This window comes from Crassostrea angulata, chromosome 3 (genome assembly GCF_025612915.1).
Source record: "Crassostrea angulata isolate pt1a10 chromosome 3, ASM2561291v2, whole genome shotgun sequence".
Classification (NCBI taxonomy): Eukaryota; Metazoa; Mollusca; class Bivalvia; order Ostreida; family Ostreidae; genus Magallana; species Magallana angulata.
The window spans coordinates 36,709,711-36,725,991 of record NC_069113.1 but is presented as its reverse complement, the minus strand read 5'-3'; the positions used below and the strand labels follow the sequence as shown (position 1 = coordinate 36,725,991).

The following is a 16,281-nucleotide window of genomic DNA, read 5'->3' as shown; positions in this document are numbered from 1 at the left end:
GTTAAAAATGTGACTGAATATTCAAATGCTAACAATCTATTTGAATATCAGAAATTTAAATTTCATTTGCAAATATTGAAACATTCGTTTCAGCACTAGTAAAGTGGTTGCCCTGCCGTTGACCATCTTTTTAATAAGGTGTTTATTATAAAACTGATAAGTTCTAATTCTTAATTAAAGTTCATGTTTGATAGCCTTAATTTGATTAATTCGTTGTCTTTCATAATATTTCATCATTTTTGAAAAAAATCTGAACCGATCAAAATACATGTACTTTGAATTGAAATCAGTCCAACAGATCTGAATTGTTACAACCCTTGTCAAAAAACAATCATCAATCTTGAAACATTTTGCATCAATAATATGACGGCATAAATTTCAAAAATAAGTTTCAAACAAGCAAACGTGTATATATTATACAAACATGTACATGATAAGTGTATACTGATTTTATTCAAATATGCATACAAATTACTCATTTGCAATCTTCACGTGAACATTACAAGCAATTTATTGTACAAACATGTTTTAAGAATCCTTCTCTTTTAATTTAAAAGTGTTTTTACACTTTTCAAACATTTCATTTCAATATAAAGCAACATTTGTTCACAATTTAAAATCCAGCCAATGCACTACATGTGTGGAGGAAGGGGGTCAGGACTTTTAAAAATCAAATATAACAAGTACTGTAATCTTAAATTTACATAGCAAAATTCCCAAAAATATGTCTCAGACCCTGGATCTGCATCAAATTTTTGGCACAAATTATGTAGTAACGTTACATAACAAAAGTGTCAGTAAACTATAAACTTGAGGTTAACATAACAAATAACAATAACTTCATGCAATGCCATACATAAACGAGAGAACATTACCTCCCTTGAGACCAAATTTTATAAACCTATAACTCTACCATTTCAAGTTGATGATTTCAACTTCTTTGATCCAACAGCTACAGAAAAGAAAAGAAATAAAAGGAAATTAAAGCAATTCAGGACAAAATATCTGAATACTGATGTACCAAAATTCCTGAATCCAAAAAATAATTCTTCCATAGAAGTTTACTTGATCTGTGCTTATAAATCTCTTCATTATAACTAGTACATGTACTGCTATGTTAACATACTAATACTTTTATGATGGTGAAATATGATATAACTGTGATCATAATTATTATTTTACGGTACTTCATTTAATTTGTTACTAAAAACTAAATCTTTGCCAAGCTATGTCAATTTGCCCTGCAAAAGAACAGTACATGTACCACGGATAATGTAAAAGATTAATTCTATTTTTTTAAATGTTTCATCAGATTATGAAGGTTATTCTTTTCGATGATTCATATGCTGGCAAATACAAGAGAAAAGGTTGAGTGTACTGACCTTTAACATAGCAGGCCTCGGCGTCCACTCCTATAGACACCAGGTAGTCTATCCACAGAATCTGTTTGTGGGACAGTCTGTCGTTGGGACCTTTCACTTCACATATCTGTGCAGCGTAAAGCCAAATCGGATATTTAGATAATTCATTAATTAATTTCAAAAGATTATACACACTGGAATTTTATTCCTACACCAGAGGCCAAGGTAAAAAAAAAAATATTCGTTTCCCTTACCGGAACTTTTTGAGGTATTTCTCAATACCTGTATATTTTTTTTCACCCCAGCTAACTTTTTGAAATCCAAATTTAAATCTTTTTTTACCAGAGGTATTGTTTTAGTTCAACTACATGTATGATTTTCAAGTTTTAGTTGTCGGTGGTTGTAAATAAAATTATGAGCACAGCGTATGATTTTTGATATCTCTTGAAGTCATGTACGACAAAAAGAAAAATATATTAATAATCAAAACCTTCCCACATATATACATATCTTCAAATACCCAACTTTAAAACTGAATGTTGTGTTAAGGAAACAAAAACATTTGACTGATGGACTGACTAGATGCTGATACCTTGAGGGCACCTGTCTGAGGGTTCCACAGGGTGAGATCTGGGAACCCTGACCGGGTGTGTCGTGGATTCTTGACCAGTCTCTCCAGCATCAGGGACAGCCTTCTCCCACCAATACATGACACCAGGCCCTAAAAATACAGCGGCCAATATACTAGTCCCTACAAATTTAAACTGGATCGTTCTAACCTTTATCATGCTAAAGTTCATAATCGGATTCCATATTATTCCTATCAAATACATAAGTCCCTTATAAATGCCTATTTGAGAGTTTTTTTTTCAATATTTAAAATATCAAAAAGTTTGTCTATTTGAAGTCAAATTACCTTAAAAAAGTTTTCATTTGATTTGTCTTAATTTGATTTGATTCATATCAGATTTGTTTTTCTTCAACACAATAATAAATACCCTATTCTATTTTATGCAATTTTCCCCAAGTGCTGGATGTCTAATTTGGATACTGTGGTAACAATTAAAGCCATCAAAAATAGAGTTCACAACTCAGTGTTAAGCTCACCTGTGCGTGACTGAGACAGAGGAATCGCTCCCAGTTTACTCCTGTACACATCACTCCGAAGTGAGCTTCCCACACAGCAGCCATCATCGCATGTAGCTCCTAAAAGTCATGTCAAATCAATACAAATTTTAAGCAAACCTGAAATATTCTCAGAATTCTATATATCATGTTTTTTGTTTTAACATACATGTAAATGAACATAAATAATTTAACATTATTATCACTCTACACAGATTTCCATTTGCTTAACAAACATTAATGTTATATAATTTGAACCCCTTGAACAAACAATACATCTCCTTAAGGGTCAATAAAACTCCACTCAATTTATGTTTGTTCTGCCAAAAACTGTCCCACCCCCAATTGTTAAAAAATCCATAACATTAACAGATGTGCATATTTATCCTACAAAATATCAAAGATTTCATCAATCAAACTACAAACCTCTTCGGTGGCCTGTTTGATTTTCTCCAGCTGTGAGTCGATGGCGGACTTCCTGTTTGAGTAGAAGTGGGTGGAGTATAGGTCCAACGGGTGGGTCTGGTAGGCGGAGTGAAACACGTCAGGGACGTCCATAAACAGGATGTCCCAGAAAAACAGACCAAACAGGTTAGACATAATGGAGCCCTCCGCATGTAAACCTGTATCAACATTAAACAGAAAACTCAGTAAGGTATTTTACTGTCTTTTAACAATTTCACATCTTACAAGATACTGTAAAGTCCTTATATTACGCGAGTACTTAATTCCGCGATCCCGTGGATTTGGATCAAATCGCAAGAATATAAAATTGCAAACGCGGAACTGTTTTCCATATTTCTTATATACATGTAGTCCTCAAGTCTCAGAAAATAATGGTGAGACTTTAAAATCTGCGAAGGGTGCTTCTCGCGATTTTACGCGAATATTAATTCTTCGTGTTTAATTAGGAATCTACAGTACAGTAAATGCTTGTATCATACTGATATGACATTTGACTTTTTAAAAAATCAAAGTAAACCCAAAATAGTAAGTTATAAAGTGACTGCTATTTCTGTGATAATTGAGTAAAAATAGAGAAATTATCTAGTATCATGAAAATCAGATTTTAAGCTTTGATTTTTACCCTCTGGGTATCCATTATTTTTGTAGTGTTCCATCACGAGCTCCTCTACCCCACAGAAGGTTAGCTTGTCTGCGTCTCCATCAGGGTCGGCCATGATGAATTTGTATCTCATTCCTGGCATGTTGTCAGACAAAACTGTGCCCTCAATACAAACCTACAAAAAACACAGATATTGCCCTCTTTAACATATATCCTTAAAAAACTGTATGCCCGGTATTTTGAATACTTCATAAATGGATTAATCAATAGGCAGCTGCTTTTGCTAAATATTGGTTATGTCATATTAAATAAATAAAAATTTATTTGCGTAAAATGTTTTTGATATATGCAGGGTTGTTTCTAAGACCCGGGGGCAAGGAATTCCCCCACCTATATTGCCTTACTGGTAATTACCCGACTATTATTGCATTTCAAACGCAATGTAGCCATAAGCAAAACCCCCAGACCCCCTTCTACTTTTTTATTTCTTCCTTCTACTTCAAGTTTTAGAGACAACCCTGTATATGGCAAAAATTAAACATACTGGAACATGTAAGGTACCAACATATGCAAATACATGTATTTTCACCCATTAATAAAACTAGTTAGTAATACATGTAAATGGTTTAAGGATGTAAATCATAGCTAGGTACCTCTGGTGTTGGTTTGACACTTTCATCTGTCAACTTCTTCAACCTGTCTTTGTATTTAGACTTTGGGGCTGTGCAAATCTTCTCTGCTCTCTGATAAAGAGCCAGTCGTCTTCCTGCCGTCACTAAATCATCCTTCAATCCACTCTCTACTGCTTCCAATGCCTGACGAATGATAAATTAACACACTTGTTTTCTATCATTATGCTGCATGTGATACCAGTCAAACAATGACTAAACAACAGCAAAGGCATGCAGCAGAATGGAACCCTCATCCAAGCATCCTTTAGAATGTGATGGATGAGGGTCATTTTTCGAAATAGCCGAAACTTAGTATGACATTATATTCCATTTAAACCAGGGTAAAGCCTGGAGGCTCAATGAAGGAAAATGGTGTTTATTTAATTCAAGCAACTAGTATTTCAAAGCAAGAAAAATGTAAATCAAAATAAGACCAAATTGATGTAAAAACAGAGAACGGAAACACAATACAAATCAAATAAATTTTTAATTAATGAACTGCACTCAAGCAAATTAAACAACTTTCAATACTTTGCTTTAAAATCATAAAATTTACAATCAAACTACAAATCTACCAGGTAAATGATTTTTTGTTGTTGCAAACTTTGATACAAAACACTGGCATACCTTTTCTGGGTTTTTGAGGTGGGCATCGTAATTAAGGGCCAGCCTCTCCCACCAGTGGCCCCTGTAGTCCACACAGTAGACCTTCTGACCCAGCAGCTTCCTCAGGAGGGACACAGCCTCTCTGTAATCCTTCCTCCTCTGTAGGAGTTCCACCCCCTGATTCAGGATCCTGGTGTAAACACTGAAGGAGGTGAAGGGTCTCAAGAACTCTGGTAATGTCTTGTCATAGCTATAACAGATGAAAAAATGTACATAAAATGTTAATACTTGTAATGTCACATGACTGTATAAATTTTAATAATGACAAAAGGGGAATATTTCCAAAATGAATGTGTTTTACATGTTAACAGCCCCAGTGGTTAGAAAATTAATTTGGTCTGTTACATGTGCAAATAAATGTTACCTGGTAAAATATGTGTAAAGAGTATTTCTTGCATTTCAATAAAATATCAGACACCCTAGTTTCCAAATTACAATTTTTAATAATAAACTGCATATACCTAGAGAGAGCTTTGTCTTTCTTAAGTTCCAGAACTCTCTCCTGAGCTTCAAGATACACCTGGTATGCAGCTCCAAAGTCGTTTCTCTCCAACTTACTCCAAAGATCGGCCTCAAGTAAACAAGCCTCTGAGAATCTAAAAAGAAAGGAAAATCTTATCTATGAAGTGCAATTCTTAAAAAAAAATATTTCTATACAAAAATGCCAGTATGGGTGTATTTATACCTCAGCACTGAGTCTCTATCCTTGAATATCTGTGTCACTCGGCTTACAGTAAATGTTGGGTAGACGGTCTCTCCAATGTTTACTTGTAACATTCTAAAGCTGAAAATATTAAATATTTGAACCTTTAGAGAATTGCAAAAGACATCTTTGTGGTCAGCATGTCATGGCGTTGATTTTATGGGCATTCTGGTTCTGGCACATGTACCATTCACATGTATCAGTTTTTCTTTATGGTTGTTTGACTTTTTTTGTGTGACTTCTTAACTTTTTACTTCATCTAATTTCATGTCAATGAAAGCATTTTTAAATAGAATTTCACAACATTTCTCATTGGAAGGCAAAGGAAGTTGTACAATTTTAAATCTAATTTTGAACATACAGTTGAGTCTGTCCCGCATTTGCATTGTCATCGTCTAATATCGTGTCAGTGAGGGAGAAGAGCATCAGCATCCGAACAAAGACAAAGCGGGGACTCTCAGACAGACAAACACATGGTCCAAGCACCTTCTTCACCCTGAAAATAACAAAAACATATTTATATAGTTTATCATGCTTAAAGCATATTTTCAGGTCCAGAATAGTCTAAGTCTCTTATCAACCTGGGTAAAAGCACAGTCTGTGTTCTTATTAGTCTAAGGATTAGAAAGAATTTTAACTACTGGTCTACTGGTATACAATAAGCAAACATATCAAAATGCTTGGGATAACTGATTTTGATTTGTTATTAATGTAACTTACTAAAACCAAAAAATTTATAAGTTTATAGACTAGGGGAAATGAAGTTAAATTTACTGCAAGGATTAATTCATTATAAGCGTGTTTGCTGTGACAATATTTTACTATACTTTGTTATTATTATAGACCCCTTCAAGGTAATTGCGGTTCTGCTCTTTTGCAGGGCAAAATGACATAGATTGGTGAAATATGACGTAACGCCAATTGTTTCATTTACATCATTTAATTATCTTCTTACTAAAACTTTGGCAAAGTATATCAATTTGCCCTGCAAGAGAGCAGTACTGCAGTTATCATGAAGGGGTCTATACTGTATATGATATTTTTTCCATTTGACAAACCTTTTCAACATGGTTTGACGAGGATCATGCCCCGACACTTTAAACATGGATCCTATGGTGTTCCCTGTACATTTCTTCAGCAGTGATGGAATTATTTCCTTCTTGTTTGCAGTAGACGTCAGATGGTATGTTTTTGCAAAAGATTTTAGATCGGGAGCAGACAAGAGATTCAGAGCCTTTTCAAGGTCATCAAAATCATTTTCTGTTCAAAACAGAGTAACATTTGACAACTGTAAAATTACAATTTAAAACTCAATAGATTTTTCTTTTTTATATGTTACAATTATTAATACCGGTAGTAATGTATCGCAAATGCAAAGAAATCAATATGGTATTAAATCAAACACATTATAATTACTATGTACCAGTATAGAAAATCATTGCAAATATAATATGTCATTCAAAAATCAATTCAACAAAAATTAATTTATTCATTGAAATGTTGAAGCCCCTTTTATAAAAAAAAATTGAAAAAAAAAATTTACTCAGTACGTATCTGATCAATCAAATCATATATGTCTGCTGTTTATTTTCAGTATTGTAGCTATGTGAAGACTTACCACTCATGAGAAAGCCCTTTTCTTTGAGTTCAGTAAAGACATCATTTAAATCCTCCTTAATTCTTGGGTATTTTATCTGCTGCTGTGTCAACCATTTCCATTTTCTACCAAATAACCTTACATACAGCTTTTGGGCTGGTTCTATGGGTGAAGAAAGAAAAAAAGTTGCCCAAATATTATAAAAAGCAAAATAAAACAAGTCCCATCACTTACCTAAAATTTGCTTTCCTGAATACTTAATGTAATGTACATATTAAAAATGTCTAAAAAATTGTTTTTAATTTGATCTTCTATGCAAAGAATTATTAAGACAAAATTTAAGACAAAGGAATATTATCAAACTTTTAATTTAATTTCATATGTACATGCATATACATGTACATGTCCATAATAAGAAATTAATTTACCTGAAAGCTCCTCAAAGACATTGATGAACCATTTGTCATCAGCATCAAACAGCTTGCCATTATCTTCATATGAGAGCACAGCACTTATAATGGTTCTGAAGTTTTCCAAATAGTATGGTGTCCGAATAACACTCTCTTCTTCTTCTAGCAAATCCAAACTAGATGCTGCTGGGTCTATAAAAGTAAATACATATACCCCGGTACATGTACTGGTATATGTTCACATTTTAATTATGTAAATCGATTGTACTAGTTTTCACAGATTAATATTCATGCATACTGTAAAAGTGAAATACATTCCATCTGTGTCAATTTCCTATGTTCTTAATAGAATAAAACAATTTTCTGCTAACATTTTGTCATCATCAACACTGATTCACTTTAATATACATGTAACTAACCTGCTTCTTTCTTTACAGGAATCTGGTGGTTTGGTGTTTGGTCTACCTGAGTATCAACGACGTAATTTTCTGCCACTTTGTTTGAAAGTGGACTGACACTGGGCCTTACATGTGTATCTTTGCTCTTAGAATCACTATAACGGTCTTTGGCAATTTCATCATCACTATTGTTTATATTTTTAGACTGGTTGGTACCTTCAACAGTCTTCAGTGTTTTGGTCAGTTTAGCATCATCTTCAGACTTCAGTTTTTTCACTGGGTTGGTATCTTTCACATTCTCTAATTTTTTAGCCAGATTGGCATCTTCTTCTCCAGATTTTCTTTTTCTAAGTGAGAGCTTTCTATTGGAGTCAATTTCCATGCTCGAGTCTGACAAACATGACTGTTGTTCGACATCATTGGTCATTTTCTCTGTCTCCTTACTGATTTCACATTCACCCCACCTCTCGGATGTTCTCTGTAGATTTCTTACAACACTGTCTGTATCAATGGTTTCTTGGACATTACTTCTTTTGGCTGTACAGATATCTGTCCCTTCAACCCTCTCCTTAGTCCTATTTTTCCTCAAGCTCAATCTATTCATAGACTTTGATGTCTTCCCTTTCTCTGAAAAATACTCTGATTTCTCTTCAACATGGGTTATAAAAACGTCCTTTTCATCTTCCTTAGATAAGCTTGAACATGCAACCATCTCACTTTGGTGTAATGTAGTTGCAAGATGTTGCTTTTTAAACATAGAGGTAATTGTCTGAAATCCATTTGCCTTTTTTGGACTCCTCTTCTTTTTGCTAGTTGACTTTGTAGCCTCCTTCATACCAAGTGCTGGAAAGATAAATTTAAACAATTGATTTTAGTCTCTTTTTTTCTTTTCAAAACTACCTTTTTAGAAATACATGTATGAGATTTGAAGGGGAACTGTGGAATAAAAGACACATTGCGTGAGAAATTACATTCTGATCTTATGATTAATGATTTTCAAAATTTTTGTATCATTAACCAAATTGAATGACATGGTGTTCTATATAAATCAGGAATTTTTATGAAATCAACCTGATTTTTTTTAAGTTGTATTAACCATATAGCTGCAGAATGTACACTGTAGCATTACAAGAAATTCTGGTTGACGGACCTTTGAGCTACAGTTCTAGCCATATTTATCATTTTTATTGTGCACAAAAAATTGCATAGGGTTTAATTCAGACTTATTAACCTAATTCAGGAATTAATTATGTGAAAATTTCAATGTAGGTGTATTGATTTAAATTACTTTGAAAACCTTCATCTAATTTCTTTGTTTAAAATTTCATATGCTAATAAATATCATAATTATTCTACCTTCAAAGAGCCGATAAGTGATACAATATTAAATGATGAGCACTTTGATATTCTTACATAGTCGATTCAGCACATATCATGATACATGAAATGCAATATGATACATATCACAATACATTATATGCAACTATAAAATGAAAGCATGAAAAGGATTTAAAATTTATTTAATTTCAAATTTGTCAATGTGTTGCCACATGTCCAAAGTGATTTCATTGTATTTGAAATGAGCAATGCACAACTTACAAATCACTTTATAGTCTTGTGCACACTATTTTTGTCATAATATCATAAAGGTACAAGTAATCCGATTTTTTGCATGCTCCAGATTAGCTTCACAACAGTTTTGACAACTTTAGGTAATCTTCTGCCATCTTTGTACATTCATATTATTCATATTTGGATAGTTTTGGAAAATTAAAAATAAACGTTTGCTCAGGTATCATTGTATTAATGGTAAGTGTATCGATCTGTTGTTAGCCAATATAATACAGTGATGCACCAGCGGATCATCCCATCCGTAATAGCATTGATGGTGCAATTATTCCAGTTAGTGTGCATATTTTTATACTGTTTACATTGATGGGACATTAAAAAGACAGTGATCATTAATGTGGTATAATGTTTTGTTGATAATGAATTCACAATACTAGAAGAGAATAGTGCACTTTCTCATGAAAGCGAAATTATTTAAAACATTTGGAATTTAGCTTGTTCTGCTTAATTTTAAAAGCTTACTTTCGCGTACAATTACTTACAGAAAAGGTTGAGGTAAGTTTTCAATAAGAAAATCTTCTTGGTATTTCTTTTTAATTTCTACATGTCACGCATGCAAAGGATTGAAAACGACAAAGCAAACTTGAAATTTGACAATGATGTTCTTAGCGATTTCATTTTTCGCATACAGGAAAAGGTCGAGAGAATACTAAATAGAAAACCAACAACAAAACCTGCAGATTCCGTGAAAAGACGATGTCAGTCTGCTATTTCGATTTATCGTTGTAATTTTCAAGATTTTAATATTTACAACAGAAATATTATCTGTTTATAATTGGGGGAAAAGTAAATACATATGTAAAATTCCATTTAAGCAAACGGTAGACGAATTAGCAAGAAAAAAAAAACCTTGGGCCTTTCATGATAAATGCAGAAATATATGTTGTACCTTTATACAATGTATATTCTATTGCAAGGCATTTTCATCATTTTGGAGAAGTTCTAGTTGGTATATGCATGCTTTTAAATTATACTTAATTATTTTTACAACACTTGTACATGTAGTATGTCATATTTCAACTGCTTCAACTCTTCCAGAGAGCTGTATCTGTTATTTCATATAAAATTAAATATGTTTCAATTCTCTTAAAAACAAAGACATTTTTGTGTTATTTCTGTTCATTTATTAATTACCAATGAAGAGAGAATGTAGTGGTAGTCATTGGAAAGCTACAATTATAATAAATAAGCTGAATTGCACAACAAGTTATTCTAAATACATTGAGACTGAAATAGTTAAATCTGGTAGTGTGAGCATATTGCACAAGCATTAACGTCACCAATTAAAAGATTTTAAAATAGATAAAGTAGTGCAAATTAATACAAGATGATAGAGACAAGCCCTCACTGACTGCAACATATATAGACTAAGGTGTTAATTTTCAAAAAATAAAAAAAATGCATAAAATACAAAATCATTGATCATATGCCACGATGCTGGTAAATGAATATAAAAACATATTCTTATACCAGAAGTTTTCTCAACATGTAAATTACCTAGTAATGCCAAATATATTATTTCATATATCAAAGATATATATGCAATTAAAAAAATCATATTAAAGTAAACAATAAAACAATTGTTGTCCATTAGACTGCTATTATAGCAGTAGGAATTCTAAAAAAGCTGACTAGTTCATTTACATCACAGTAGTTATCATCGCACTACGAGATCTTCCACATTGTTGTATAAAGCTGCTAAAACTCCAGCACTCACGATGTCCCAGGACCCATCTAAACACAAAAAGTAAACAGAGTCAGTCATCATTCACATGTATCACACCGATACATTATTTAATGGATGAAGAATGTATGTAGTTCTGTAAATTCCTTATTTTACGTGAGTACTTATTTACGCGATTCTGCCGTTTTGTATCAAATTGCGAGAACATAAAATCACCTGTTTTTGTTAAAATTTCTTATAGTTTAAAACTGTCTAAAAAATAAAAGCGAGATTTTAAAATTGGCAAGGGTTGCCTCTCGCGATTTTACGTGGAAATTAATTCCTCGCGTTTCATTGGGAATTTACAGTATTCAAAATATATTTAACATTCAGTCAAATATCAAATACAGAACTGGCCTGCTTCAAGATTGTAGCTGCTACCCTAGCTGCTATTAATATATCTACATGTAGGTCCTATTGAACGCACTGGATGAATAATGGTGTTACTGCTAAGCTAGCTAGCGTATCATTCAAAATCAAAGCAGCAACGAAGAGCTCAGTAGCTGGTACAATCCTAAATGAAGCCCAGCTATTTCATCTTGTCCCAAAAAATTTTTACGAAACTGATCCCCTATGAAAGAATAAGTGTAAAACTTGAAACACTGAGCTAAGAAATGGATGAGAGCAACTTTTTGATTGGATTAGATTTCATACTTCTGTTGTCCTGTAGGTAGACCTCCGGAGGGAATGCGATCATTGATTGGTGGGTTGTTCTGTTGCTCACGTCTAACTGATCCAGAGAACTGAAATGTATTTTCTATGATGTATTTCTTATTTCATTTTTTGCAAAAATTAATGAGAGAGAGAGAGAAAGAGATTTGGTTTAAATAAATGAATTATCCCCCTTTGCATTTTGTTTTGCAAAGTTGTGAAAAATAAACTGTTGAACATACCTTTATCATTACATATAGTTTATGGTAGAGAAAAATGTGTTTTGATTTTTACATAAAATATAAAAATATATACTAACTCTTGACTTCCATGGTACATGTATTGCTCCACATCAAGGAAATGCAGGAGGATTTTAGGAATCTTGTCTGCCAAAGCAACACCCTAAAAAAAAAAAAAGGTCCTTACCTCTTTTTGTACATTTACTATTAGATTTAATCATTCAGAAGTAAACATAACTGTTAATGTAAAATACATTGTCCTTCGATCTGTCAGTATAAACCTGTTGATAAAATTTCAAATCATAATTTACAAGGTATATCCTCCACCAGTTTAATAACTGAATATCACAAGAAAATACTTTTTAATTTACACAACAAAGCTAGCATAAAAATACATGTATGCTCTTTTCAAAATTAAAACGCTATCACATCAAGATGTAAATCACATAAATATATTGGTTCAGAAACATATACATGTATAATTTTTTATTTTGATGATTTTTTTAATAGTTTTTTTTTTATAATCTTAATATATATATCCAAAATTAAAGCTAAAGTGTAAACAAATGCATGTACTGAAAATCTAAAAAAGTAAAAAATAAAAATGAAGAATGAAACCTATTTTTAATATCACATCCATTGGCAATAATAGATTTGGCCAAGAGGCAGTATCAAAGAGATTGGTATGGACATGATGAATCATGATGAGAGACTACGCTAGCAGTTATGCTTTCACCTTCATATTCTGTTATTCTGAGAATGCTATAATCTAGTTGTTTTGCTAGAAACCTGCAAATTCAGATGACACTACAACTCACTAAAGCTTAATTGATAAAGTTGCTGTTAATAATTGTCTCTAGTTTAAATGTAAAATGTATATATTCCTTTGTGGAATGGTTTTCCAGTAAAGATTCTTTGAAATCTCTGAGTACTTACTTGTAAATATGTCTGCAATGCAAGTCTTCTTTGTTCCAATACTTTATTGCTAAACTTCATCATTTTCTTTGGAGGAAATTCTGGTGTTTTGATTTGTTTCTTTAACTAAATCATATAAACATGAATAAATTAATACACTGTAACATTTTCAATAAAGAGCATCTGGAATACCAGTGCAACAAAAGAAATGTTACATATCAAGGACAATTTAAGTTTTTGTATCAAAGTTCTTTTATCAAAAGTCATAGAAAATTGTTTGGCTTGATAATTTTTGAATTGAGTCATTCAATTTAATGTTCAAATAAATGAATTTATTATGATTGCTTCATATTAAAATATATTTTTTAACCTTTTGTTTTAATGTTTGGAAAGCAAACAAAAATAAATAAATTACCCAATATGTACAAAATACATTTAAATATTCAAACAATAACTTTTTTGATTTTTTAAGTTTAAAGTGACACACCTGTTTGTGCAACATCTCAAATTCTGAGTACCTCTTCTGAACACTTAAAGTCTTCCCAGTTGCAACAACACATACTTCAATGATGAAAGCCTTTAATTAAACAAAACAAAAATAACAAATGGTTCATCAACCAAATTCATCATAATTGATGTATACATGCATACAATACTATACATATAGCTATAAAATGCCAATTACCATATATTATCAACTTGCAGTCTATCTGAGGAATTATTAAAAATCTAGAAATGTGAACATTGAGTGTGCAACATCATAAAAGAACCAACAGTGGATATTGGCCTCAGTGGCTCAGTGGTAGAGCTTCTGAATAGAGTATAGGGGTCCCAGGTTTGACTCTCGGTCCAGCAATATATTTTCATAACTATATTTAATTTCTACAGCAAATGGTGCCGTGGCCAGGATTTAAGTCAGAAGGAATTGTAGTAATTAAACTATACAATGAATATTGGCTTTGTTTGCTCAGCAGTAGAGTTTTTGACTAAGGTTACAGGAGTTCCGGGTTCAATTCACCGTCCAGCCATATATTGCCATTGCAATAATGCTCAATTCTCCTTTCCTACTGTACACTGGTATGTCCTATTTCCCTTTTCTTTCATGACACTAATACACTATGCATCTTCTGGTATATGTATATAAATATCTTAGAAAATGTTATAGGATATGGCATGAAAAAGAATGTAAGCATACAATGATAATGATCAAACAATATATGCAATGGGCGTTTTTCACTTTACGATGTCTCTTTTAAGTGCTGTAGTACTGTCGTTATTTTTACGCATATAAGCACCTGCTTTAGGAAGAAAAAGGTAAAAAGATATATACGTATTAAACACCAACGAAAGAGTTCTATTTACCGTATACGAGTCATTATTATCCTCTACAACTTTGTGATACGAGGGGATTGACACCCTAATCATGGTTTTTAAAACCAAAATAAACAAACAGCATACCGATCCCGTATATTTAATCAGTTCGATCCCGATCGATTTACATACTCGTTAAGGAACTCTAAACGTTAACCATGTTAAAAGAAACAAGGGACATCCCTGATGAATATGGAAAGAATCAATATATAAATATTCATTAAATAAGCATATCTAAATCGAACTTGTGAACTAACTACAGTTAAATTTACATGTTAAAAATTGCAACTTGCACTTATGTTGATGTTTTATTTTTACACAGTGAACTTCAAAGTAGTTTGTGTTTCAAAGCTGTCTGTGTTCGCCTTTAAAATTCAGTCATTTTACAAAGAAAAAAAATTATTGCACTTAAATATGCACATGTTTCTGTGACAACGTGTTGACAAAATCTGAAAGTACTAATTGATGAATCAGATAAATTTTAAATTGCAATGGTAAAAAATTAACTGGACTGTTTTAAAGAGTTGTTTTACAGAACATTTCTTAATTGCGATGAAGGCATGTTTTTGTTTTAGATGAGTTTGTATAGTTAAATTAATTGAAGGTTTTTATTCAAAAGACAATAACGTATATAGGAAAACAAACAAACCCATCATCGCTAGCCAAGGGTTTCGCAAGCCATAATGGGGAGCGGAGTGGACTGAAACCCCTTGGCTAGCGAAGAAACAAACCCAACATGAGACCTGAATTTAAAATGTTTGATCTACTGTGAAATTTAGAGACGACAGGGTTTTAAAACCAGGAACAAGTTTTCAAATTGGTTAATTTTTTTTAATACCCCCCCCCCCCCCAATCAAAAAAAATTAAAAAAAAAAAAAGAACAAAAAAAAAAAAAAGATAAATATATAAATATCCCCCCCCCCCGCACACACATACTCAATAGAACTTTGTCCAGGTCCTTATAATTAATTTTGCACTGAGGTTCTAAATAGCGGACAATACCCACCATGCATCCAACTCGATTTAAACCAACGGAACACTCTAAACGCGGGTTAATAAATTAATCGCAGAAAGTTGATTAAGAATCAAAATCTGCTATCATTAAAATTAGAAGGCTTTAAAATAAATTAATAAAGGGAGTAAATTCAGTATTATAGTGTAACACATGAAAATTATAAAACGGATTCGAATTTAATAAACACTCGAAACAACACTCAGTCGTCCACGAATCCACAGCTATATAATATACATCCTTATTTATAATTTTTCTGTGGATATATGAGTTTATATATTTGCCCACCTTTTATTTGCTTATGTAAGGCATGTAATGCATTATCTACAAAGCCTGGTAGATTCACCGCTAAGACCAGACTCTGTGAAGAACGATTAGACTTAAAGGCCTTACATGTACATAAGCAAGTACGTATTTATTTACAAAAAAACTATTTATAAAAAAAGGAGGATATCAATCGAGAAGAACAGTTAGAGACCACCCCTATCCAAGGGAAAAAAAAACAATATCAGACTTAAAATGCACTTATTGATTAAATAATACGGCAAAATGTGGACTAAGGACTCTCCTCCCCCCCCCCCCCCCCCCGCGCGGATCCGCACTGGCCATAAAAAAAATACATGAAAATACATGATTGATAAATATGAAAGATATGAAAGACGAATTCTTATTGTTTCGCTGAATAGATGCATGGTGGTTTTATTGTTGCAACTGTTATAAACAACCCTACATACATAGTCTTAA

At 32.4% G+C, this 16,281-nt stretch overlaps 2 protein-coding genes across 2 annotated transcripts; both read right to left on the bottom strand.

The window, feature by feature from the left end:
* Positions 1-737: 737 nt before the first annotated feature.
* LOC128177823 (fanconi-associated nuclease 1-like) lies at positions 738-10,465 on the bottom strand. The gene is made up of 16 exons (XM_052844692.1): positions 10,109-10,465; positions 8,019-8,840; positions 7,618-7,791; positions 7,211-7,351; positions 6,651-6,852; positions 5,954-6,088; positions 5,575-5,673; positions 5,351-5,485; positions 4,851-5,079; positions 4,206-4,367; positions 3,574-3,727; positions 2,913-3,109; positions 2,469-2,567; positions 1,954-2,082; positions 1,383-1,488; positions 738-952 (listed from the first exon to the last, which is right to left on the bottom strand). Exons 2-16 carry the CDS (start codon positions 8,830-8,832, stop codon positions 918-920), a joined length of 2,811 nt encoding a protein of 936 aa, XP_052700652.1. The 5' UTR covers positions 8,833-8,840; positions 10,109-10,465; the 3' UTR covers positions 738-917.
* A 262-nt stretch (positions 10,466-10,727) lies between these two features.
* LOC128177821 (sorting nexin-24-like) lies at positions 10,728-14,660 on the bottom strand. Its single transcript, XM_052844691.1, has 6 exons — positions 14,517-14,660; positions 13,642-13,731; positions 13,176-13,280; positions 12,320-12,402; positions 12,004-12,092; positions 10,728-11,360 (listed from the first exon to the last, which is right to left on the bottom strand). The coding sequence occupies exons 1-6, from the start codon at positions 14,577-14,579 to the stop codon at positions 11,284-11,286; spliced, it is 507 nt and encodes a 168-aa protein (XP_052700651.1). The 5' UTR covers positions 14,580-14,660; the 3' UTR covers positions 10,728-11,283.
* Positions 14,661-16,281: the final 1,621 nt, after the last annotated feature.

Coding starts and splice junctions, on each gene's coding strand:
- LOC128177823 (XM_052844692.1), bottom strand. CDS start 8,832: ATGAAGGAGGCTACAAAGTCAACTAGCAAAAAGAAGAGGAGTCCAAAA. Junction 6,853..7,210: donor AAAGGGCTTTCTCATGAGTG/GTAAGTCTTCAC, acceptor TGTTTTGAACAG/AAAATGATTTTGATGACCTT. Junction 3,728..4,205: donor GTGTCAAACCAACACCAGAG/GTACCTAGCTAT, acceptor TGTTTTTTGTAG/GTTTGTATTGAGGGCACAGT.
- LOC128177821 (XM_052844691.1), bottom strand. CDS start 14,579: ATGATTAGGGTGTCAATCCCCTCGTATCACAAAGTTGTAGAGGATAAT. Junction 13,281..13,641: donor TTGAGATGTTGCACAAACAG/GTGTGTCACTTT, acceptor TATATGATTTAG/TTAAAGAAACAAATCAAAAC. Junction 12,093..12,319: donor ATGTACCATGGAAGTCAAGA/GTTAGTATATAT, acceptor AATACATTTCAG/TTCTCTGGATCAGTTAGACG.